This window comes from Telmatherina bonti, assembly GCF_933228915.1.
Source record: "Telmatherina bonti genome assembly, chromosome: 1".
Taxonomy (NCBI): domain Eukaryota; kingdom Metazoa; phylum Chordata; class Actinopteri; order Atheriniformes; family Telmatherinidae; genus Telmatherina; species Telmatherina bonti.
This window is the reverse complement of record NC_136619.1, coordinates 23,475,369-23,502,588: the sequence shown is the minus strand read 5'-3', so window position 1 is coordinate 23,502,588 and position 27,220 is coordinate 23,475,369. Positions and strand designations below refer to the sequence as shown.

The 27,220-nt window shown below is 37.8% G+C and overlaps 1 protein-coding gene across 1 annotated transcript; it reads left to right on the top strand.

Annotated features, from left to right (window-relative positions):
- Positions 1 to 5,701: 5,701 nt before the first annotated feature.
- Positions 5,702 to 9,522, top strand: LOC306767103 (ammonium transporter Rh type C 2; the record flags this gene model as incomplete). Its single annotated transcript, XM_079255019.1, has 10 exons — positions 5,702 to 5,915; positions 6,923 to 7,115; positions 7,242 to 7,392; positions 7,484 to 7,631; positions 7,742 to 7,908; positions 8,019 to 8,156; positions 8,512 to 8,648; positions 8,835 to 8,959; positions 9,293 to 9,366; positions 9,445 to 9,522. 10 exons carry the CDS (start codon positions 5,702 to 5,704, stop codon positions 9,520 to 9,522), a joined length of 1,425 nt encoding a protein of 474 aa, XP_079111145.1.
- Between the last annotated feature and the right edge of the window lie 17,698 nt (positions 9,523 to 27,220).

Below are 27,220 nucleotides of genomic sequence, written 5' to 3'. Positions count from 1 at the left end.
CACTTGGAGTAGTTGTTTTACTACTTTTTCCTGCCATGCTTTATAGTTATGAAATTAAAATGTATGATGACTGATGGCCAGTTATTCTTCTCTGAGCCTTTTGCATCTGCCTCCATTTTTCTGCTCTTGGCAGTAGAGCAGGGGTGTCCAAAGTCGGTCTTCGAAGGCTGCTGTCCAGCAGGTTTTTGATGTGTCCTTCTTCAAACACACCTGGCTTTCATTTAATGGATCCATTAGCCAATGAAGTTCTACACAATGACTGATTCCTTCGAGTTCAGTGTTTCGAAGCAGGGATATATGGAAAATCTGCAGGACTGTGGCCCTCGAGGACCAGAGCTGGACATCCCAGCAATAGAGAAATGATCAGGCTGGGTCTGACCCTGTGTGCCTCTGCTCTTGCTACAGGCCATGCTTAACTTTGCTGAGCTTCTCCCAAGATGCAAAGAGAAATCCCTTCAGATAATCCAGAACGTGACGGAGCATCTGGTGTTTGAATAAGCAGAGATGACACAATCCACTTATAACGCCACTGACGCCCCCTTGCTTCCCAATACAATTCTGTCAGCAAGCAGTAACTCTGCTGCATTTTTTACTGCAGGGTCTGCTCTCAGTAACTAAACAATCTATTGTCTGATGCTCTTCAGTTTTATACTCTTTATGCTTTCTTATGTTCTACCAGACATCATCTCTTTACACGGAAATCTCAACCCAGACTATTCTCACCTGTGGTATGATGATGAAATGAGCTACTAAATGCTATCAGGCAAGGTGCAAGTGGATTTTAGTAAAAAATGTCACTATAATCCCAAATGCTTGAGTAGCAGGTAACTGGACTTATACCAACAGGAAAGAGACCTCTTTCAAATAAAAGGTAAAACATCCAAAACCAAGAAAAGAAGTGTTGCCTTCAATTTAAGGATTGAGGGTTATCAGAGCTGAAGTATTTTTCTCAATCCCCAAGAATCTCCAGAGTATCAAGAGTGCTTTATAGTTAAAGCTCCCCACCTGTATTCATCTCTTTCCTGCCCAATGTCCCTTTGTCACTGTGGACAAAAGTCTGCAAATGCAAATTTAAAGTGGAAGTTTTGATTTTCTTTTGTCAGATAATTCATAACGTGATGGTGCATGTGGTGTTTGAACAACCAGAGATGACAAACTTCTTTATTACCTATGCAACTCCACTGGCTCCCCATTACTTTCAATCAAAATTTCAAGCTTTTTGGGACTTCCAGGTATTGGCTTGTCTTTGTGGCAGACCAAAATGTTTGCTGCCATTGCCACAAACAAGGCTTACCTTTCATTGAAGGTGTTTTTGGCTGAGTGAATATTTTACTCAGCCAAAAATATCATGATTGTAATGAAGCCATGAGTGAGATATTGTGACTGAGCCACATTCCTCCTCTTCTTTAGGACAGTCTGATGCCTCGCTGAGAACTCTCTGTATCCAAGGCTTTTCAGTATGTGCTTTCCAACACCTGAGAGGAACTAAATGATTCCCAGCTGTACCATTTCAGCATGTTAACATTCTCCTAATTCTGCAGGGGTTTCTAATTCTTTCCCTAATTCTGAGGGGTGAACTGGGTATAGTTTTGCCAGCTTTGTCAAAGATCATTTGCTTCTGAATGTTGAATAATAAAGCAGTAAAAACAAAAAATTAAAAAGACCAAAAAGAAAAACATAAAAAAAAAGACCTTTGTATTATAGATTATTCTGTGATCTTTTCCCAACCTTTAAGAAACAAATACTTTGGAAAAGTTTGCAGTTTTAATTAAATTTGACTCATATGAGATAATTAACACAACTGAATGAATTGACTTGGTGGAGATTAATTAGACTGTTTGGATTTCAGTCATAGAAAAAAACACTAAAAAAGTCCGACCTGATTTTTTTTTTTTTTTTTTTTTTACCCACGCTGTAAACTTATATTAATGTCTACTTGAAGAGTATTTCAACATTTCCACATCCATGCTGACATTTGTGCTGTTATTGTCAACACAAATGCCCAATCCTAGATTATGAAAATGCTACATTGTTAAAAACACCACTGAAATGTTTACCAGCTCTCTTTTTTCATACAAATACCACGCTGATAAGAGATGAAAATAGAGAATGTCAAAAAGCTGAATACAGGTGGCAGAAAACAAAGTTGTAGGTTCACTATGATGTTTATAAAGAGACTGAGGATTTATAATCTTGACCTGAATGCAACAGTTTTATTCTTTTCTGACAAGATTGCCAAGAATGGCCCACATCCAAACACCATGATACACTTTTCTCCAATCAGTCTGAAAAACCTGGATGAGATCATTTGGCATCTGAAGTTCACCACTTCCTGCAGGGGTGTCCAACTCGGGTCCTCGAGGGCCACAATCCTGCAAGTTTTTGATGTATCCCTGCTCAAACACACTTGACTCCAAATATTGAGTCATTGTACTGAAGTTCATTGGCTGTTAGATCCATTTAATTTGATTCAGGTGTGTTAAAGCAAGAATACAACAAAAACATGCAGGACAGCAGCCCTCGAGGACTGACTTCGGACACCTCTGACTTACAGTTTTATACCCTGCAAACAAGGTTTTTCAAAAATGTTTCAGGATACATGTCCTCACATATTTTACAGCCATATCAAGGCACTAGTGAAAACCTTACTTGTCCCTTACAATGAGCTTAGGCCAATATCAAATTTCCTTTTATATCAGGATAAAAAAAAGTTGTCTTTCAATAATTACATTGAATAACTGCTTTGATGCGTACCAGTAAGGATTTTGGCCTCACCACAGTACTGCAACTGCTCTAATAAAGGTCTTAAATGATATCCACCTCAGCACAAGTGGCGGACACATTTAAGTCCTGGTACTACTAAAACTTAGTGCTACATTGACACCGATGACCATAACAAACCTGCAGAAAACTGGTTAGGACTTTCCAGTTTGACTCCTTTTTAAATAACAGGCACTACTTGGTGTCTACAGGTAACTATGAATCTGAGCGGACTAAAATAACCTGTGGAGTACATGTACATGCTCCCAATAACTCAAATGATGAAAAACAATTAATCTACATAACCTCTACATAAACACTGATGAAATGTATTCATCAAATTAAAGCTTGAATGTGACAGAACTTTCTTAAATTATACAAAGACAAAACTGAAATAATAGCTTTTGCAGCCCAGGAAGAAAGATGTGAAGTCAGCAATCTGCTTCAAACTGTTGAGTTAAATACAAACAATAAAGCCAGAAATCAGGCAGCAGTCATGGACTCAGACCTGAACTTCAGTAGTCACATTAAGACAGTTATGAAGTCAGTCTGTTATTACTTAAATGGCATAGTGAGAGTTAAACAATCAATGTGTCAAAAGGATTTAAAAAAAAAAAAAAAAAACTTTTCCATACATTTACCTTTACTAGACTAAACTACTGTGGTATTGTACAGGTATCCCTAAAAAGTCCCTCAGGCAGCTGCAGTCAGACCAGAACGCTGCTGCTCGAGTCCTCACTCTCAGATGTTTTAAACCAATGCAAAAACATTTTTCTATTTGTCACTGCTTTTATCAACAACAGTTAAATCCTCACACTGTAACTCCTTACATCTTATTTTACTATGAATTTTTGTCTTTATTTAGTTAAAAAACCCTTTGACAGACTTTTTAAAGCTTCTTCTGCCCCCCACCCTCCTGCCCCACCTTCTGTAATGCTTGTCATTTTTTATGGAAAGCAGTCTGAATTGTCATATACATGAAATGTGCTATACAAATAAACTTGCCTTGCCTTCATCTCGTGTTACATAACGTGCTTCAGGATTGCACCTGTATGTTAACCAGGAAAACAGATAGCACCTGGAATGTCCTTTTCACCGAGAGTCAGAAGTCATACCCAACATATGATGAGTCCTAAAACTGGAATCTCTTTAGTTAGATAATCATCTAAATTTCAAGCAAAGCGAGAAGTACCCAAACAAAGAAGAAGCCTGTGAAACAAGATGCAAAGAATACATCATACTTATTATACATTTGGGGAAAAAAAAGTCTATATCTGCAACTGTGACTGGTTAAATACACAAAACATTTACTGGTTGAGGTAAAAAAAAAAAAAAAAAAAAAAAAAAAAAACTTTCATCAAAAACATTTTTTTTTGTTCAGATTTTGTAAGACTTCAGATTTTTCAATTCTAAAATAATAAGATAATTCCGCATAAAGTATTTACTTTGTATGGTAATCTTTCATCTCATCTATTTTCAAATACTTAAAGCTAACTTCTTGGGTCATCTTTGCTTGTTTGACACTTATCCACTAATTCTTGGCTGATTTTTTTTTTATGTCAGGAGACTATTGATGTGTTGTCAAAACCTTGACCTTGAGTCACTTAAAGTAGTTTGTTGAGAAGTTGTTTGGGATAACAGTCTCATTGTAGAAATCATAATTTGTCTTTTTTTTTTTTTTTTTTTTTTTTTTTTGCTTTTAAATAAATAAATTATCCCATAATCTCCCTTTTGTGATCAATAAACACATCCTGCATACATAATATACATTGATTTTTTTACCCTTGTGCTAGCAGCTCCAAGATTAGCTAGAAGTAAACTATTTTCTAACATGCATCAATTGTGTTCAGATATTTGCAAATTTGTTAAGTGTCATTCTATCAACATAAGAATGTATTTCTTCTGATGCCTCTTCCATAAAATGTTATACTTGTTGTTAATGTGCAATGTAATCAGACCCCACCACTGCAACTTCAATCCACCGGAAGGCCATTTGCCAACTGGTTGTCATGGCAGAACTTAAAATAGTCATGCTGTTCAAAGGTACAAAAGACTGCAGTATCACAATAAAGACTCCTGATTAATACCATGTGCATAATTTCTACACTAATGTTAGTTTGTCTGCTTAGACACAGCTTACGTGGTATGAAATGTTGTAGTACCATAAGGTACACACATAACACACTGTTAATATGGTCTCATAAGTGGGAGGAAGGTTGACGGAGGCTGTTAATCTGCAAACACTCATGCAAAATATCATGAGATTGAGATCCATCTCAACTGTCAGCATTTCTTTCACTATTGTACTTTTCTGGGAGATTAAGGAGATTTTTTATTTTGAGACTGAGCTGCATTTGCAGTCAAGCAGTTATTCTGATTGGGCAACTACATAAGCAGTTTTCTCTCACTACCCTCAACATACAAGCAGCTGCTTAAAGGTGTCAATGCAAGTCTGAGCAGTCAAAGTCCTGAAGGATACTTCACATATTAATCAGCTGATCTTTTATAATAAACTTAATAAATACTGTAAACTCCAACAACCTGGTTTATGATCTTTAATACTGCTTAAAAGGTAACTATTCAGTTATTTGAGCCCCAAATATTGGTACACCTAACAAAGAATGACATCCTGAAACGAAGTCATATGTACTTAGTTGCTCTGAAATGCATTTTTTGGCTTGCATTTAGTACATGCAGTAATTTTTTTTACTTCCTACTGTTCATTGCAGAAGTGTTACCTGGTGGTGAATGAAAAACAGCAGATAAGGAGTGGTTCAGCCTCCCAACAGGTATGATCAGTCCACACCTTCTGAATGGTGAAGACGGTCACCCCCCCCACACCTGAAAATCTGTATATATAGATGATGACACAAAGCTGAAAGTCACAGACCAGGGCAAGCCTTAAGAGTGACAAGAGCATCATCAGGATAAAGTCGTCGAGATGGCAAACTGCTGTGACTTTTTTGGTCCCCAGAAGAACACCTACATGCGTGTTAGTCTGCCGGCTGTCTGCTTCGTCTGGCAGATTGCTATGATTGTGCTGTTTGGGGTTTTTATCCGGTATAATCCCGAGTCAGATGCACACTGGGTCGAGACTAAAAGACATGAGAACATCACCAGTGACATTGAGAATGACTTCTACTTCAGATATCCCAGTAAGTACAACAGGAAGATCACCTTCCAATACTAGAAGCAGATTTTAATGCAAATATTACTTTTATGATCATGTGTGTTTGAGGTACAGCCTGCTTGACAAATGTATTGTTGGTTGTTTTGTTGGTTTCACAGTGAGACCTCAGATATTTTTCTGCTGAAGCAAAGAAGTAATAAACATTTCTAATAATTAAATCTCTTACAGTTTAGCAAACACTGTGGTTTTATATTATCTCTGTCCTGTTTATGCTTAAGGCCAGAAAATGATTTACATTTATTTTCACTGCATTGTTAGGAAAAGATCATAAATTACATTTACATGAGGCTGAAAAGGCATATTTAGGAAATTTCCTCTCCTTGTGTGATTCAACAAGATTTTTTTCTGGGCTCACATGATAATGTTGCAGCCGAACACAAAACTAAATACTGCAATGATGTTTTGAAATAATTTTCTTATGTTAAACTTTAAGATATTATTTTGATAAAATCTTAATGCAAACTTGCGGCTGTAGCTCAGGAGGGAGAGCGGTCAACTTGTAACTGGGATGTTGGGAATTTGATTCCACGTTTCCCCTGACTATGTGCCGAAGTGTCCCTGGGCAAGACACTGAACCCCAAGTTGCCCTCCAATGTGCCTATTGTGGTATTAGCGTGTATGTAAGTTGCTTTGGATAAAAGCATCTGTTAAATGAATGTAGAATAGAATAGAATAGAATAGAATAGAAGCACAATAAAAGCAAGCAAAGTAAAAATTTACAATTAAAGCTGCCTTAATGCTATAAACTAAGTTAGTTTATGTGGAATTAAAAATGCAACAAAGATATTTTTGGTGAAAACATGATTAACTTTTTTTTTAAATTCACTTTTTAAGTAAATCAGATATCCGCCCCCAAAAATCAATCCTTTGTGTTTTTAGAAAAACTTGAAAAAAATGATTAAGGCCATTATTTTAAGAGCGTGACCATATACTGCTTCAACAACTAACCCCCCCTCCCTATAATTCCTTTAGGCTTCCAGGATGTCCATGTCATGATCTTTGTGGGCTTTGGATATCTCATGACATTCCTGAAACGCTACAGCTTTAGTGGTGTGGGCTTCAACTTCCTGATTGCCTCCTTCGGTCTGCAGTGGGCTCTTCTTATGCAAGGCTGGTTCCACTCCCTCGACCACAGCACTGGAAAAATCTCTATCGGCATTGAGAAGTAAGTGTTTTAGCTGCTGAGAGCGGAATGTAACACAAAAATGAAACCACATTCTTTCACTCATCAGAAATGATGATCTTCATAAAGAAATATTTCTTGTTGGTCAACTCCTCTTGTCTTAAACAGTCTGATCAACGCAGACTTCTGCTGTGCTGGCTCTCTGATTGCCTACGGTGCCCTCCTGGGTAAAGTAAGCCCTGTCCAGCTGATGGTCGTCACCCTTTTTGGTGTCACACTATTTGCTGTAGAGGAATTCATCATCCTTGAACTCCTTCATGTGAGTCTCATCAGCCACAGTCCTACCACAGTGGGCTTAGTCACATAGCCTGCAGTGGCATCAACAACAATATCCTTTTATGTGTCCACAGTGCAGAGATGCTGGTGGCTCCATGGTCATTCACTGCTTTGGAGGGTACTATGGTTTAACCATTTCCTGGGTGCTCTACCGACCAAACCTCAATCTCAGTAAACGCCTCCAGGCTTCTACTTACCATTCAGATGTCTTTGCAATGATTGGTAGGTGACTTCAACACTCTTATTTCCTCATATACATCACTGTTCCGTTTCAAGAAAAGACTTGGACTTCATCTTAACTGTGTTTTGAATTGTATCCTTTCATCTTACAGGGACACTGTTCCTGTGGATGTTCTGGCCCAGTTTCAACTCAGCCATCACAGACCATGGTGACAGTCAACACAGGGCAGCCATCAACACCTACATTGCTCTCGCTTCCTCCGTTCTCACTGCAGTGGCCATCTCCAGCATGTTTCAGAACAAAGGAAAACTGGACATGGTAACGTTGCAAAGACTAAACAAAGCATGAATCAATCGTTCAGAAACTCCCCAAGCAGTCTGGTAACACCCTTGTGTTTCTCAACTCTAATGTGCTCTCTTACCTGGCAGGTACATATCCAGAATGCCTCTCTGGCTGGTGCTGTTGCCATGGGAACAGCAGCAGAGTTCATGATTCAACCTTATGGTTCCCTAATTGTGGGTTTCTGCTTGGGAATCATCTCAACTTTTGGCTATGTGTTAGTAACGGTGAGCACACATTGTTTTACTTCTGTGGTTTCTGTCGCTGTAGACAGTGTTAAAAAAAAAGAGGAAACAGATATGGTTGGATCAAAGGAAAGTACCAGGATTATATAACGAGTTATTTTTGGTGCCTTTACTTTCATTATTAATGTAAGACATTACATTGACACAACACTACCTCAGAAAGCTAGTATAAGTTGCTATAAAAATTATGCCAATTTCTAAAGGGACATTTTCATAATATTAAACAGATTACCTTAAGTTGAATAATAGAAAACTAGTAGATGCATATTGAGAACACATTATAATCAGAGAAAATCTACAAATCTCTCATCACTATGTCACTGTTCACTGTTTTTAGCCCTTTTTAGAGCGGTCTCTCAAGCTTCAAGATACATGCGGTATCCACAACCTGCATGCTGTCCCAGGCATGCTTGGAGGCTTCATAGGTGCCATCGTCGCCGCTGCAGCTTCTGAATCTGTCTACAGCAGAGAAGGGTGAGGGACAGACACAAACATATGTCAAACCTGAAATTCCAAAAATCCTGACCTGGCACGTTTGTTTTCATAACCGCAGATAAAAACACACTGATAAACACATCTTTACTTCCATTGTTCAAAAGTGTCCATGCAAAATCCTGCAGGAACATATGATAAATAGATTTTTATTTTGGGTCTGCACAGGCTAATGAACACATTTGACCTGAAAGGCAAGTACACAAACAGGACCATGGGAACCCAGGGAGGATTTCAGGCTGCTGGCACATGTGTGTCAATGGCATTTGGGCTTGTTGGAGGAGCCATTGTTGGTGAGTTTGAAAGTTTACAGCTGTAGTTTCAAAAGTCTCAAGAAGTCTTTCATTTATATTATCATGGGAGTTACGTAGTTTGCTATGTGTTTTCTGAAATGTTGAATTTGTAATGAGAACTGAAAATAATAATAATCAATCAGTCACAGTGTTAATTTTCCCCTACGTCACACATAAAAAGATAAGATACTTTCTTTCACAATGTTCTGAAAAACAATGAAAAGAAAATAGTCAAATACACTTTTTATAAGATTTTACATTGTGGCCACAGTTCTTTTAAGTCTAAAAAAAACAACTTAATTACTAAATGGTATACCTTAAATATTTTTAAAGGTTTCATCCTGAAGTTTCCTATCTGGGGCGATCCTGCTGATGACCACTGCTTTGATGATGAGGCCTACTGGGAGGTAAGACTGTCTTTTCTGCCACTAGATGGCGCACTTGCCCTTTTAAATTGCTGGTCTAAAACAACACTGTGGTTGCAGCTTCCTGAGGATGAGGAGACCATTCCTCCTGTCTTGGAGTACAACAACCACATGACCCACAAGCACCATGACATGTAAGCTCATTAAAACTTACATATTACTGCCTCCTCCCTACCAAGACTCTTTTTTTTTTTTTTTTAACTGTGACTGTCATCTTCATATTTCAACAGGTCAGAGTCCAGCTTTAACATGGAGCAAAGTTAGAAGCAACCAGTGGAAGTCCAAACCCATAATTTTCTATTGAACTTGATGCTGCTGAGAAGCAGCATTAATTTATTGACATTCTATAAGCGATAACAAATATTCTCTGACACTCCCATTTGGCACCCCTTACATCTGATAGATTTGTCTGGCACTTATTATTATACTTAAGGTACTTAAAAAAAAAGACCAAATTCTCCATGTATAGTAGTTAATTCAGACTAAAAACAACTATTTAGGCAGCTAAATTGGATTAGATTTCCTCTCATTGTGTAAGTGATGTTTCCAGCCTGCATGATGTGAAGTCGGAGATGATGGGTTTATTATATATGAATAAGCTGATTATTATGCTCTCATTTAAAAAAAAAAAATGTATTAACCTTTCACATGTGAGCATAAATCCCACCTTTTAAGATCTATAAAAAGCCTCTAAAATTAATACTCTTTTGTTTGTTGAAAGGGTCTGTTGCAAGCATTGTACAGTGTAATGCAGGCATTAAAAAATGTGTTTAGCAATCAAAAGTATTTGTGTTGTCAAATTATGTATATTTTGAAATAGCTTTTTCTTCGTTAAATTAGTTATTACAAGTTTTGCTTACTGTACATATAATTTCACCTTTAACACACACTATATGTTTCCAAATAATCTGATTCTGAGTAACCATGATACAGCTTCATGCAGGTTGATTGATATGGCGGTGAATGTTACCTCTTTTAATGAAAATGCATTGATGTCTGGCATCACTAATAAAAACCTTGAGGAATGTATGTGATCTTTAATTGATACTTTAATAATGTGAAAATATTTAAAATGAAACATTTTGCATCCTTGTACAACTCTTCTGATTATCAAATTATGGTTGAAATGTCATTTTAAAGGGGAAAAACTCCGCAAAGCTCCAAAAAGTTAGAAAATGACAAAGTCTTGCAGAGCATGCTCACATGGCAGAGAGCAGTAGTTGATGCAACATGTCAGACATGATACCATGCTACAGTTTGGAAGTTGGATGTTTCTTATAAGCAGGAGTGCATGGTACATGATGATGATGATACAGCAATAGTGTGAATAATAGTGTGTATTCTTAATTTGCAAGTTGCATTGTTGTATTTGTGTTGCAAATTAAAAACTTGATTTAATTTGTTTTTTTTGTTGCTTTTTTTTCAGATATATGACAATCTTTACATTCAACCATTCTTCTAAAAAGAACAATCTCTCATAATCTAGAACTATACGATAAAACATTACAGTAGTCATTTGGAGTGACCACATGTGTTAAACAGCTGAAAAAAATTCTAGTTATGTGAGATTTTGCCTCTGTTCGTTGTTAACACCTCAAACAAATGAGCAAAGGGTTTATTTCATGCATCCACACCATGGTAAACATGCTGACATTTTGAATGTGACTGTGTCCAACATGTATAAAGAGTTAGGACTGACCTTTTATCTTTGAAGATATAATAATAAACACACTCAAACAGAACCAAATCCTTGTTTGTGTACATAGAGTTAAACCCTGCTGGAGGCGACAAGCATTTCACATTGTGTTTAATATGTGAATCACATTTTTTCCTTTTTTTCATGCAAGCTCTTTCTCATCAGTAATACGGTATTTGTTTGCCATCAAAACACTCAAGTACTTCTTATCCAGCTGACAAGGTTTCTGCTTGTCTCTACCAGGATTTTGGACCAGTTATCCTAAGAAATAAAGTCCAGCATTTTGAGGTTTGAAAGATATTTTATCTTCAGTTTAGTCCTCAGCTTCCATTCACACATACTGGATACAATTCTGGTCTGATATAAGGCTTGGCCACTCAAAATATAGATCCATTTTTTCCCCATTAAAAAATTCTTGTCAACTGTAGCCTTATTTTTGTCCTGCCGCAGGGTCCAATGGTGGTCCAAGAAATAGGTTTAAACAAGACTGATGCTTTCTTCATAAACGTCAGTCTTGACCAGGGATCATTAAAAGTCCCAGGATTACAACACATGACAGCCTGACACACAATTCTGGTACTAATAAATCTCATACCACTGCACACACACACACACACACACACACACACCCTCCCGTGCTACAGGCTTGTTTTGATATTACAGTTCCTATGACCCTCGTAGAAATAATTTTAAAAGCTACAGGTCCTGTTGCCATTGTGGGTGTACTCTTCATTACTGTGCTGATCTGCTCAGCAGGGGTTTTCAGCAGGCTGTTAGATGTATGCAGACCTTGTAGAGGTTCCCACAATCTGGGATATATCAACTAGTACCCAGATAAAAAAAAATCTCTGAGAAGATTCTAAAAGACATCATTGTATCTTTGACAGATGTGAAACCTGATCTTTTACAGTTTGTCCATCAGCCACATAAAGAAGGGGAGAACTGTAAATTATGGACACAGTGTGAAAGCACCTCAAGAAACCAGGATCCCAAGTAAGACTTATGCACTGACTTTTCCTTGGCTTCTAACAAAGTTTAATGGACAGGCTGACCTCTTATTTCTGTCTTCCAGACCAAGTGCTGATGTTGTTTTTTAATGTCCAAACAGAGAAGGTTTAGCAGGTTTTTTTGTTTTAAGATAAACACTTACTGATCAAACAGAAAGCTTGTACAAGAATTTAAAATGGGTTCGAATAATTTTGGACGGTACTTCCTGTTCAGGCTGATATTGTCTCTGTGTGCATGTGATGGTTAGATAGATATATTATTGGTTTTGTTGAAAATTAATTTGTTGGATGAATTGATTAGTTGATTTAGAGTATTTTTGTGAATTAGACACAACTCTAAATACTTTTCTCTTCTTTTTTCACTCTTTCTTTTCTTTAAAAAGGTTAAATCATAGATTTGAATACATTTTCTTTCCCTGACTTTAGAGCAGTTTTTCACTTACAAAAAATGAAACCCTGTTTCAGATGTGGCTTGGCCCTCACCAGTCAGGGAAAGGGCTTGCATGATCATGTTTAAGTCTCTACAACAACAATCTGAAGGTTAATTTAGACCTGACTTATGTTGAGAGTCTTGAGAGGCTGAGATTGTTAAGTCAACTCCCTGAGATCATCGTGGACACACTTGTTGCCCTGAGGTCTCTGACCTTCTTGCCTCCTTTATTTTGATGATAATTAGGCCTGGACAGGTCACCTAATGGGATCATCTCCTGACCAGTCACTGTGACATTAATGAACTCTAAATACACTGGCTTGGTGCGTTCTTCATGCTAGCTTTGTCAAGTCCTTTGGTAGCAGAAGCTTTATTGAGTTAGGAGGTCTCTAAAGAGATGTAATAAGGTTAAATAAGTTAACTGTAAGGTTAAAGCACCTCTGGTATGACCTCAAAGTCTTTGTTAGTGGTTCACTGAGACATTATCTACATTAAACCAATTCTTCTACAGACATTATACACTTAAGGGCCAATTCTAAATGTTGTTTATTATTTTTACAGCAACAAGTAAGGTGAAGCTGAAAAAACAGAAACAACAATAACAACAACAAAAAAAAAATTCAGCTATAATAACACAGGCCATGGTTACAGCACCTCACTCGTAAAACCATTTTTAATTTTTAGAAACCATCTGTTTTTTAACAACAAATCTGAGCTACAGAGGGCAAGATGCATGCTTAAAACAAGAAAAATGGTCATGCAGATACATTTTAATATAATGTTAAGCACATAAAATGATAAAATACAAATTTATGAATAAGTAAAGTTTTTCTCACTTTCACATTTACTTGTTTTGGAAGAGTAAAAAACAGATTCTGAAATGCAAATTAAACTGTTATTAATGTTTGTTATCATGAACCTGTAAGATGCTCTTTTTGTCATGATTGGGGTCCATTCTCTTGTCTCTGGTCTAACAGCTTTTCCAGGGTTCAAGGTTAATCTTGTCTGCTGAAAATAAACATATCAGTTCTGCAATAATTTCTGGTTTAGGAACCTCAACAACAATGTTTGCCCTAAAGCAGGCTACAAAAAACTCAAAGTCTTATCAAAAGACAGCTTGTAGAAAGCCCTGCAATTTATATCTTTAGACTTTAAGATCGGCATTAAAATAATACAATGTATTTTGCAGAATTAAGTGCAGCATCTTAGCCAGAAAACCCAGAACATGAGAGCTGCGTGTTACACCATGTTTTAGCTTTCTGGTAGCACTGTCGATTACAAAGAAATAAAGATTAAAATGCTTTTCAGTTCTGATAACCATGTCAATTAAAATCAGAATCATTGAAAACATTTTTGTATCCAAAAGGATATCGTGTTCATTTTGTTATTCTTTCTCCATGGATAAAACATATCAAAATTCAAATGTGTCTCGTACACAGTTATTCCATAATGGAGTTATAATATCCTGGGTTTCTTTTTTTTCCTAAATGACACTGGAATCCTGTAGATGATACCATCTACATTTTTTTCTAAATGACCAGAGAAGCCAACAGAAAAAAATATAAATTTGTTCTGATAATGTTGAATATGATTGACAAGCCAAAGTTCAAGGGAGAATATAAATTACTTTAAATGTTGCTAAAAGTAAAGCATTAACTGGAGTTCATTGATTGATTCATACCTAAAGAATTTGGCCAAACTAGTCTTTGTGCATGACTGAAAGTTTTAATTTTTATGACTGTGCTTTGATCCTTTTGTCTATGTAAATGAATGTTGATTCAAAGAAAGTGTGTTCAGGAATTGACAAAATCTTTCCTGATAACAGGATCCAGAAAGAGAAATGTAGAGGTTCTCAGACAGAGATGTGATCTCTTTTAAATTACTGAGCTGAAGGAGTTCGAGGGACCTGATGCCACAGAAGAGTAAACGCACCTCCTCTTGTGAATCATATGACCCTGGGGAGAGTGTTTGTGAAACCACTTGGCCTGCTATTGTCCTCCTGGGGCTGGCCTCCTCTGAAAAGCTTCAGAAAGCCTGTAATCAGATTAAAGGTTGCTGGGAAGGGGAGGAGGGACTTTTAAGGACTTGCAAAGAAGTCGTGGAAGTTCTCTAATCAGTACCTGCCATTGAAGTGCAGAAGAGGGGCTAAATAACGCAGCAGGAGGGGAGGCGGGAGCCAAGCCGGGGGGACAAATTGGCTTGTTGTTCAAGGAGGATAGCGGAACAATGAGGGAGGGGAACATAATCAGAGAGTATAGAACTGAAGAGAATAGGTGCAATGGGAAAAAGGAGGAGACTCCAAAGACGGCAGACTTGTCCCATATTGCCCTGGCAATTATATCACCTTTTTGAGCTGATTGACACAGGCTGACGAGTCCATCTGGACTCATATCTGAATACTGAAACTTGTATTTTCTCACTGTCATCAAAAATGATTTTCTTGTACCACTAAGTGATATATTAAAATAACTTGGGGTCTTAATAAACCTTATCAGCACAACACTAAAAAAGCATCTTTGAATGTAAAGGCAGCAATTATTTTGTAAAATACTGTCAGCCAGAAAAATCTACACAGCGCAAAGGATGGTTTGTAGTGCAGTCATGGTGCACTGTGATGGTTTGTTGAAAGATAAACTTGTAATGGAGCATCTCAATGTCCAGTGCTCGTAAAGCTGATGTCCCATTACAAGATGTCTTGCTGATTGCAGATCTCCACCGATCTCTCAGTCGGATCCTTTCTGTCATTGTGATTTCTCATCAGAAGTCCGCTGCCTCAACACCAGGCATCACTAAATACCAATCACTACGTTTTTATCTACTTCACAAAAGTCCATTTGTTGGGGTCAAATAGGAAAGTCTCAGGGGGCAGGACCCTGGCCAGTACTGGTGAGGAAGGGAACCAGAGAAATCACCATTCATGGCTGAGGGAGTGCTTTGATTTGGGCACAAAGGCCACCGGTTCCCTGCTTGGATTGAAAGAAGTAGAAATCAGAGCTGGTTAAAACATGTGAGGGGTCCGAACTGAATGGTTGAGTTAATTAGCTGCACCTGCCCCTCAAAGCCTGAGTAATGCTGAAGAAATAATATGATTATTGTAGCACTAAGAAAACATCAAATTTGCTTATGTTTTTCAAAGATTGATATACATTTCAACTACAACATATTTAATTTTTGACTGTAGTCTGTTCTGAAGAAAACTCCATCTAAATATGCTAGAAACCAAAATGTCAGGAAAATTACTTGAGATGTTTCGGAGTAAAGTGGGTAAATCTCAGAACACACATCAATATGAAGAATCTGTTCAATTTTTCAGCAATCTCTCAATATTATAAAGATAGTAGCTGTATAAAGCAAATGCTCTGAATGTAAAGAAAAAAAGAACTGTACTGGGAGGAAGAGAAATAAGCTACTTATGGAAAACTGCTCATGGAAATACATTTTTTATTTGTTTTAATCTGATATAAATGTGTTTAAACTGTATATTCATATGTATTTGTGTCTATGTTGGAGTCTCACATTGTGAGTTGCTGTCACTTCATGGCACAGATGACATGCTCATGCTCATCAAATATCATACATGTCATATACATAAGTTCATATTTATGTCCTCAGTAATAATCTTCTGATTTTTTTTTTTTACAAGCAAATAGCAGTTGTGGTTTGCCTTCATGTTGTCACCTGGTCTATGACAGTTTTTTCTGTCCCAAAACTGCTGGCAAGTACTACTCTTATCTTAACACATTAAGGATTTGTTTGAGTGACTGTTGTGTTCAGGCAAGTAACACGTTCAGTTCAATTCAGATTTATTTATATAGCACATAAAGCCTGTGCTGACTTAAGTGCTTCACAGGATGAACTGCATCATTGATAAAAAAAAAATGACCATCAAAGATAAAACAATCACAATAAGATTAGCAATAAATTAGTAATAAAAAAATAATAACAATAATATTAAAACTACCAATAAATTAACTGTAAAATAGCAATATAACAATAAAAGTAACAAGCCAAGGTATTCCACATATTTTAGCTAGTGTTGAAAGCCAGGAAAAACAATATGTTTTCAGTCTGACTTAAACTGACCTGAGGACTGAGAGGACCTGACAGTTAGAGGAAGACTTGTTCCATAGTCTGGATGCTGATTTTTCCTCATGTAGCTACAGCTGAACTGACCTTCAGTTAAAGCTCACCTTGCTATTTAACTTTACCACTAACTTTGCTCAAGTAGGCCACACTGGAGAAGGTATGTCTGATGCCACAACATTGATTGTAAAATAATCAATAAAATTATGTTTTATGTTTTTCTAATCTGCTTTCTTGTGATAACAAGATTATTTGTTGTTATCTCAAGATACAATATTAAAATCAATTAAGTACAGTAGCTCTTTACAATGACCAAAATTCACTCAGTGTTTTACAACAGAGCCAATAAAAGTACTTAAAAACAATACATAAAAACATAAAAGAGTTCAAATAATACATAAAAACATTCTCGAAAAGTGTTACAGTACTGCAGGGCATTAGGACCCTTACAGAAGTGCATAAAATCGATGAAAATAAGAATTATAATAAAATACACATTTAAAAAAATCTGACCTAGTCTGATTTAAAATGCTAATTTAAAAAGGCGGATCTTCAGATTTGATATTAAAGACACAAATCAGTAGTGGTGTGAATGTCTGGTGGAAGTGTGTTCCACAGTTTTGGAGTTAACGATCATTCCACTGTTTGTATCTTGACCTCATGATTGAACATAAACTGACCCAAAGAACTCAAGGTACTGCTTAATTAAAATCTCCAACAATTGGAAGGGCGTCAGGACTTTAACAGCATAAATTAAAAAAAACAACAGCGACAAAAAAAACCCCAAGATGTTTAAATCATTTTATAAAATGAACAGAAAGCCAGTGGAGGGATGACATCACAGGGATTATCATACACTCTCAAAAATATGTACAAGATAGGGACATTTCTGTACCTATAGGTACATTTTAAAGAAATGTTCTCTCAAAAGTACAATACTGGTCTTTAAGAGACCAGAAGCACACCTTCAGAGTACGAAAAAGGGTTCAAAGTGACATAAAGTACAAATTTGTACCATTTTAACCGTAAGGGTACTTACAGCATTGAAAAATGTTTGTTGTGACAAAAACTATTGTTAGCAGCAGTGCTTTAAGTGGGCCGGTATGCAGCGGTACACAGTACCGGCACTTTTAAATTCTATCCTTTTGCATACCGGGACTATTTTTTACAGCATTTAGTGCATACTGGGACTTTTACCAGCTTTTCTTCAGCAATCAGTATACCCCCCTACGACTTCACCACATATTACAACTGATATTTGATGATTTTATTTTTAATTTTTAATTTTTAAAAAGTCGCCTCAAAAGAAATGTATTGTTAAGACCGGTTTAGACGCACAACACTTGCTGTAGCCCACAATGTCAGTGTTTTGAGTTTTTGAAGATTATTTCTAGATTAAAGATAAGATAATATTGCTAAGTGGCATGGACCAGGCCTAATGCTGTGAAAAACATAAAAAACATAACTTGATAAGGTAAGGTTGAACTTGATAAGGTACAAAAATAGACCAGAACTGAAGGGTACAGAAATGTCTCTCAAAAGAGTACACCCCCAGCGACAAGCATTTGTACCTTATTAGGTACAAGCTGGTACCTCTATTTTTGAGTGTGTACAGGGTTGCAAGGGGGCTGCAGCTGTATCCTGCAGAATTTACAGACTGAAATGACTCAAACATGGAAGTCAGAAATCCAGGAAAAAACATGCACACATGCACAGGGTGAACTCCATGTAGGTTCCCCCTGAAACATTCTTATTATTAATGTACAAGAATTATGAAAAATACAGAAAAAATACAGAAAAATAATAAAGAACAAGTTTGTCTGTCAATAAATTAAATTAGACTTTATCTGTGGTTTGTTTGTGGTCTACACAGAGCAGTGCTGGTATCCAATCTAACTGCTGTGGACGGTGCAGTTGGTCACTGAAGGAGCTCCGGAGGGACGTTCGAGTATGTGTGGGGAGGGGGACTTGTCCTTCAACATGGATGTGAGCTTAGTTTGTCTTCTTCTCTCCCCAAACCTGAACTGGTGGGTCAAGGGGCATCCCAGTTCAGAGCTGTTTTGTACTGGGATAACTCAACAGTCAAGCCAACTCATGCAAGTTGACATCAAATGGAGGAACATTCATCACTGATCAATACATCCGATTTTACTTCTATCAGTGTGACACTGTGAAATTGCAACGTGTCTGACAATTAAGTTTTACCAGAATTACAGACATGCTTCATTTATGTAGGTCAGCTCCAGCTGTCATGAAGTCTATTTTTATAATTGAAATGTGGTTTAACACATAATAACTAACTTATAGCCCAGCTTAACCCTTTCATGCATAGTAACCCTATGGTGGACACCTATTTACAAGCTTTTTTCTTGCATATTTATGAATGAAGATGGTATTTTTGTAAATAAACCATTTCAGTGGATGTTAGCAAGTCATACAATATGTTTCCACTCACTGGAGAATAACTAAATATATGATATAACTGAACATTATAAAATTATGCAAGTTTAACTTTGCAATAAATAGGAAAAGAAAATGATACAGCTGTTTCTTGTTTTTTTTTTTTTAATGGAAGATTTACATAATACACTGCACAAAAAGTAAAGGAAACACTTAAACAACACAATGTAATTCCAAGTCAACCACACTTCTGTGAAATCAAACTTTCCACTTAGGAAGCAATACTGATTGACAATCAATTTCACATGCTGTTGTGCAAATGGAATAGACAACAGGTTATAGGTAATTGGTAAGACACACCCAATAAAGGAGTGGTTCTGCAGGTGGTAACCACAGACCACTTCTCAGTTCTGATGCTTTCTGGCTGATGTTTTGGTCACTTTTGAACGCTGGCGATGCTTTCGCTCTAGTGGTAGCATGAGACGGAGTCTACAACCCACACAAGTGGCTCAGGTAGTGCAGCTCATCCAGGATGGCACATCAATGTGTGGCAAGAAGGTTTGCCGTGTCTGTCAGCGTAGTGTCCAGAGCATGGAGGCGCTACCAGGAGACAGGCCAGTACATCAGGAGACGTGGAGGTGGCCGTGGGAGGGTGACAACCCAGCAGCAAGACCGCTACCTCCTTCTTTGTGCAAGGAGGAACAGGAGGAGCACTGCCAGAGCCCTGCAAAATGAGCTCCAGTCGGCCACAAATGTGCATGTGTCTGCTCAAACAGTCAGAAACAGACTCCATGAGGGTGGTATGAGGGCCCGACGTCCACAGGGGGGGGGGGTTGTGCTTACAGCCCAACACCATGCAGGACTTTTGGCATTTGCCAGAGAACACCAAGATTGGTAAATTTGCCACTGGCGCCCTGTGCTCTTCACAGATGAAAGCAGGTTCACACTGAGCACATGTGACAGACGTGACAGAGTCTGGAGACACCGTGGAGAATGTTCTGCTGCTCCAACATCCTCCTGCATTACCGGTTTGGCAGTGGGTCAGTAATGGTGTGGGTGGCATTTCTTTGGAGAGCCGCACAGCCCTCCATGTGCTCGCCAGAGGTAGCCTGACTGCCATTAGGTACCGAGATGAGATCCTTAGACCTCTTGTGGGACCATATGCTGGTGCGGTTGGCCCTGGGTTCCTCCAAATGCAGTGGTTCCCAAACTTTTTCTGCAGGGCTCCCTCTTCATCAACGACTACAATGTCAAGCCCCCCCTCCTGTCACATGAACCACAGAAACAACTAAGAAAGGCCTCTTTAGTTTTAGTGCCTGTATCGTTGGTAACTATAATTAAAACCGTGTCAGTACTATTATTCATTCCTCTGCGTAAGCATAAAACATTTTAAACCAGGAATCTCTGCAAACTACTTTAGGTGAGTGGAGTTTTCTATGAGATGAAGCTGCTTCAGTAAAACAACTTTGCTACATATGATAGTTTTTTTCTAAAGTAACGTGCAGGCTTCTCTTTGTGTTCAGGATGAAAAGTACCCAAGTGGTGGTGTAACTTGTTTGGCTTCATTATATTAGATGATTATATTTTGGTACATGCAAAAGACTGCATTGTCATTATCACCCACCATTGATTATTCCTATTTCTGGTCAAGCAGGGACAGATATGTTCCATCATAGTTTGTTCTCTTTTTTTAATTACTTGAAGTCTCTCTTGTACATTTTTCATTGTTTCCTACGAGTATTTTTCACAAATTCATCCAGTGTAAAAACTCCCAAGTTTTATTTAGCCTTGCCATTTTTTTCTTATTAATTCATGCATGAGGGTTAATTTTCCCAGTATCACCAGATCTCTTAGGGCCTGAAAAACTTAAGACAGAATTATCCAGTTATGTAATTAATCTGGTTCTCCAGTACCACTGTGAGAAATCTTGTGGTTATTCTTGACCAGGATTTGTCTTTTAGCTCACACAATAACCGCTCTCTTCCACCTGCATAATATTGCATCTTGTCTCAGAATGATGCAGAAAAATTAGTTCATGCCTTTATTACTTCCAGCCTGGATTACTGCAATTCCTTATTTATGGGTTGTCCCAAATATGCCCTGAAAAGTCTCCAGCTGATCCAAAATGCTGCAGTGAGGGTTCTGATGAGGACTAGCAGGAGAGATCATATTTCACCAGTTTTAGCCTCTCTACACTGGCTTCCTCTTAAATCCAGGATAAAGTTTAAAATTCTTCTGCTCACATATAAAGCTTTCCATGACCAAGCTCCATTGTACATAAAAGATCTCATAGTTCCATATATTACAAATAGAGCACTTCACTCTCAGACTGCAGGTTTACTTTTGGTTCCCAGAGTCTCAAAGAGTACTATGGAAGGAAGGGCCTTTAGCTATCAAGCTCCTCTCTTATGGAACCAGCTCCCACTGTGGGTTCGGGAGGCAGATTCCCTCCAAATCTTTAAGATCGAGCTGAAAACCTTCCTTTTTTATGATTCCTATAGTTGGGATATGAGTATCTCCTGAGTTGGAGTCTGCATGTACGGGACCCAACTATCCAGGTTATGCTCATTGCTCTTATAGTTATGGGTAGTCTAGCCATCCATTACTTATGTAGTAATGGGGACGTCACCTGATGAAGTACCTCGCTCTATTTCTCTAATGAAACAATGTATAAAAATGTGACCATATTGCCGTCTCTAACTTATTTCTCCTTTTTTCCACAGGTCTTCCTGAATAAGTGCAGTTGTACATGTTGTTCTGTCTTTCCTGTCCTCTCCACCTCAACCAGTCGAGGCAGATGGCTGCCCTCCCTGAGCCGGGTTCTGCTGGAGGTTTTCTTCCTGTTAAAAGGGAGTTTTTTCCTTCCCACTGTCGCCTCATGCATGCTCAGGATGGGGGATTGGATCGAAGTCAGGACTTGATGCAATCAGTTGGTTTCTATTATAGGACATGTATGAATTGGCTTGAAATGATGTGTGTAAAGTGCCCTGTGACAACATTGTTGTGAAATGACGCTATACAAAGCTGAATTGAACTGAATTGAATTAATGAAAAAAAGGTAACTTGTTATCTCAACATAATAGTTGAAAACTGAATACTAGTCAACCATGGTCACGTTTGGCTTTTGTAGAACCCCAAACTTTACATGTAGTTTTATATTTGTTTATTTTATATATATGGAAAAAAAATTCCCCTCACACACTGTCAATAAGCCTTTTATTGTTCATGGACAGTTTTTAGATATCTCAGTACTGCTTCAGTTTTTTTTATCCGCACGCTTACACTCTCACACACATACACACCTTACTGCTGTAGACACAACACCATCCTAGGATTGGCTATAAGCCACTCTGTGGCTGGAATAGAGCCGTGGAAAGTTGCTTTGTCTTATCCAGTTACAAACCACCATACATTCTGCCCCTCTTGTTTCTTTTCCACACCTGGCACAAAGAGTCAGACGGCTGTTTTCACACGTAGGTATGAATGTATTTATGTGTTTTAGCTGCTATATTTATCAGAATGTACAGAACTGTAAATTCCACCTTATAGTGAAAGGAGAAATTGATGTCTCTGGATTTTATAGTTCAAAAACAATAAAACTGACAACACTGATTGATTCTGATGAAATGCGATAAGACTTTAACAAATTTACAAATAACAACAAAGATAAAACCCAAACTGTAATGCTGACAAGACACATCGACAGAGAGGGGGCAGTAATTTCACATTACACACTGTGGCACATGCAAACGACGGAGGGAAAGTCATGGAAAAAAGGAGGGAAAGAGGGGACAGGAGGAGCGGGGTGAGCAATGATTCTCCTGGGAAGGGTGGGTGTTTGGGTGAAAAGCAACAGAATATGTATTGTTGGAGGCCCTGACTCGCCACCCTGGAGAGCTCCCTGTTCCCACGGTTTGCTCAACAAACAAACGCAACCCCCTCAACACACAGCCCAAAACACACACTCATGCACACATGCATCCAGACACACACCACCCTGCTCCTGCATCCAGTGGTGATGTCATTAATTACCATCAAAATGAGCATGACAGCAAGCAAGTGTGCGTGCGTCTGCCAGCGAGGCTTTGTGTGTTTGTGTGTGTGTGTATGGGAAGGGGGGGGGGGGGGGGGGGGGGGGGGGGGTAATGTGTGTGTGAACGGAGGAGATGTAGGGATGAGAAATAAAGAGACCATTGTCCGTTCTGAAATAAAGAAATCTCCACTGAAGCATTGTAAATGGAAAAGGCAGAAAAATGGGCGAAATTCTGGGATCTTTGAATGAAAGCTGGGCTGTCACATCTCGTCAGAGCCTCACAAAACCTGATGTGCACACACTGGCTTGCCTGGCTGCAGAGACACACTGTGGCCTTGTGGATGTGTGCTCTCCTGATGAAATACAAACCTTTTCCCTCCCAACTTCCTGGACCCTGACATGGTTTACATGAATATTGTTTGTATTTGTGCATGTGTGAAATGTAGTGAAAAACAACTAAACTAAGAGTGTTTATCTTGGATTTTGGACATTTAGATCAGGTTGGATTTATTTTGAATCCACAAATTGGTAACAGTTAAAAGCTTACGTCTTATACTGTAATTTCACTGGAGAATATGCATCGTTACTTGCAGATATGAGTAGCTACAGGATTTCCAGAATGAATCCTCTATATTTCCATTAAAATGATTAGAAAATACTCATCACTTGTATCAATATTTGAGAAGATAAATCAAACTGACCAGATTTTGGTGACGATTGTACATTGAGTTTGATCTCTTATTATATAAACATCCATCTAGAGCCTGTTAGTATTTTTAAGAAAAGAAGAATCTAATAACAGAGCGCCTCATGACATAGCAATGATTTTACATGTATTTGGTATTAAAAGGAAGGAAATGGTGACAAATTTCCTCTAAAGTCATGTAAAAAATCTTTCAGGACACTCCAAACTCTTAGCTCAAATAAGATAAAGAAAAGTATGGAGAGTTTTTATGTAGATAGAAAGCAAAAGTTTGCTTTGGAGGCGAGAAAGGAGGGGGGGGGGGGGGGGGGGGTGTTCTTGGCACAACACTGTTTGGACATTCATTAGAAATTGTTTATTTTACGTACTTACTTATTTATTTGGCAGAATGGGCCTCAATAGGCTTTTGCTGTTTAACCATCCAGAACAGAGAACAAGATTCTCGTTGAATGGTCAGCTGTAAATGGACGACATTCCACCTCAACAGAGTTTGCACAGATAATTGCTACTATTTGATCTTGGCTATCTGAAAAGAAGCTGTGTTAATTAGAGGCTTTGATTTGGATGTGAGGACAAGAGAAACAAATGCATACTTTGTTTTCTCTTTCAAACCTCTCCTCTCAGAGGTTTATGTATCCGCAGAGCTGGAAGGCTTTTGTGTCCAAAACTTTGATGAGCTCCTTGTTTCAGGACCAGTCCCATCTCTGCCATTGGGAAAATATCCAACTGTTCATCAGCCATTGCCTCGGACAGGAACAATAGTCTGCATTGAAGATGTGACACACACATGGAAGTGTTTCACTCTTGTGGGGGTATGTGTGTCATCCTCAGTGTACATTTTGTCATGATCTTGTATTTGACATGGTTGTGACTCAATGAACAGAAACATGAAGACATGACAAAGACAAAAATGTTTGCCAGAAAGGTTTATGACATCCATGTATCATCTTACAGCCAACTAATAAAATTATTGCTTTTAATGAAAACCCAGAAATTTGTTGCATAATATACAAAAGCTAAACAAAACATTGTCAAACTTAAGCTGTAGATTTCTATTACGTTTACAAATTCCTTGATATTTGTCAGTGATTGTCTGTTATGTTTTCATTATCACAAAATAATCAAATATATCATTTTGTCTTTCTTTCTCTGTTTTGTTTACATTTATCAGCCTTTATGCTGAGTAAAATTGTGAATGAGAATCTTATAATCCAGTTGAACATTCCTCTTGTGTTTGGATCAGCACCGACCCATTTTTAGGTTTTAAATGTGTTACAGGTTTTAAGGGAGCAACCATAAACCAGTCCAGCTTTACAGAAACAGAAAGATTACCTGCAAACAAGGTTTCATGTGGACAAATGTGACTGTTTGCTCTGTAAAACAAAAGACATTTTGAAGAATTTGACTAAATGCATCCACACCAATTACACTACAGTCGGAGAAACATTTTAATGCTATTCGTGGACAAAACCAGTGTGGTCAAGTGCTTCTGTGTTGCGTCTGGGGGGAAAAAATGAACATGCAGGTGAAAAGAAAAGACAGAAATGAAACATTTCTCTTGTTTCCAGCAGATGGTGCCACAACAACAATGACTTATTAATAATGGAAGACAAGTTCCTTATATCAAAACATGTTTTCTTTTATTTCACTTCACTTTAAAGATCATGTGTTATAAAGAACCATGACAGAAATTTCCTTTTGTACCTCTAGAAAATGTGGGTGGTTTTTTTTTTTTGTTTTCACTTTGTGATGCTCTTCACACACATTTACACATCTGTCTAGTGGCTACAACAGCAGTTAATTGGTGCACGGGTGGTCAACTCTGGTACTCCACAGTCTTGCACGTGTTGGGAGTTTCCCTGCTGCAACACATCTGACGCACGTCAGACTTAATTAGCAGACTTATGCAGAGCTTGACATCAAGCTGCATTGATTTGAGTCAGGTGTGTTGGAGCACTGTAACTACTAACACATGCAGGACTCCGGCTTTCAAGGACTGGGGTTGGCCACCCCTAAACTAGAGAGTGGCACACTAAAGTGACTTTTAGGTGTTTCCCTCTTCAATATCAATATATTATAGTCTTCATGGGGTAGACTCAGAGCAAAACATTTACCTCAGCTCATCTTCCTCCTGGCAGATTCAGGTTTGATGCTCAGTGGTAAGAGCATCAATAGAGGTCAAGTTTGTGGTTTGCACTGTCATTTTTATGACTGCAATTCATTAAAATCATTCTACTGAATAAAAACCCATCTGACTCTGACTCCAAACCGGGTGTTCACCGGAGCCTCAGATGGCGAAGTAGGTAGCACATATGAGACACATACAGCACAGTAATGTCATACTAAATACAATGATATAACGTTTAATTTATAAACACTTGAAAAAATGAAAAGCTCTATAAACAGCCATTCTGTGGCATCAACATTCAATATAACAACTTGTGTGAACATGAAGATGTACTTTTGAAACAATCTAATGTTTAATCTTAAACGGTTGTCCCACCTTTTCCCATTAACAATTTGAGCTGCAACGTAGCAAACTATTTCTGCTGATCTGAGTGAAGACACATGAGCAACTCAGACTTGTCTCTAGCTGTTATGTAATTACACAAATGTGAAAAACAAATCAGGGAAATTGTTTAGACTTCTTTTTCATTAAATTACAACTGTGAAAATATTCAGCTAACACGGTGGAAGGCTGTTTCACCTAAATAGCTATAAGACACATTTATATTAGAGATGAAATTGCATTTTGTCTCAGTTTCTAATAAACATTTTTTTTGTTTTATTTGCCTCTAATGTTTCTATATTTCATAATGTTAGCTTTAGGAGAATTTGGAGGTCAATTTTTATCCTTTGACCAGTAACACTAATTGTCTGCTTCATGTATATAAAATAGTTTATTAATTTTATATTAATTTTTCACTCATTGAACATGGCTTGTACTTTCTTGGATTGGAAAACTGTTTAGCTTCAATGTTATTCTGCTAATTGCGCCAAAACATGCTAAATAGAAAATGTTTCTTTTCTGTCAATTATCTTTTTTTTTTTAATCAAACCTTAGAAAACATGCCTGTAACATGTTCCACGAACCTTGGAAAGGAAATCAACTCCTGTAGATGTTGGGCATTCTGGACACCTGCCTGAGCGGCACAGGTGCCAACTGCTTCACCCTGGCGTTGGTCATCAAGTCTTCTCAGGCCTGGTTTTAATTTATTTTGATCTCTTCATAACCTTTTGAATGGTCTCTCCTGCCACCACAGTCTCAGTAAATGCATAGCCATCTCTTCTGGCAAGATCATTTAAATAGAGACCCAAGCCACAATGTAGAAAAATAACTACAAAAAACTAGATGAATGAAAATACACAAATCCATATGAACTTGAAATGATAAAAAAAATAATTTTCAGTTCACATAATTATAAATGCAAGACAGTCTACTGTTGTTTGTTTAAAAATTAAAACGTTATTTTACTTTTTTATT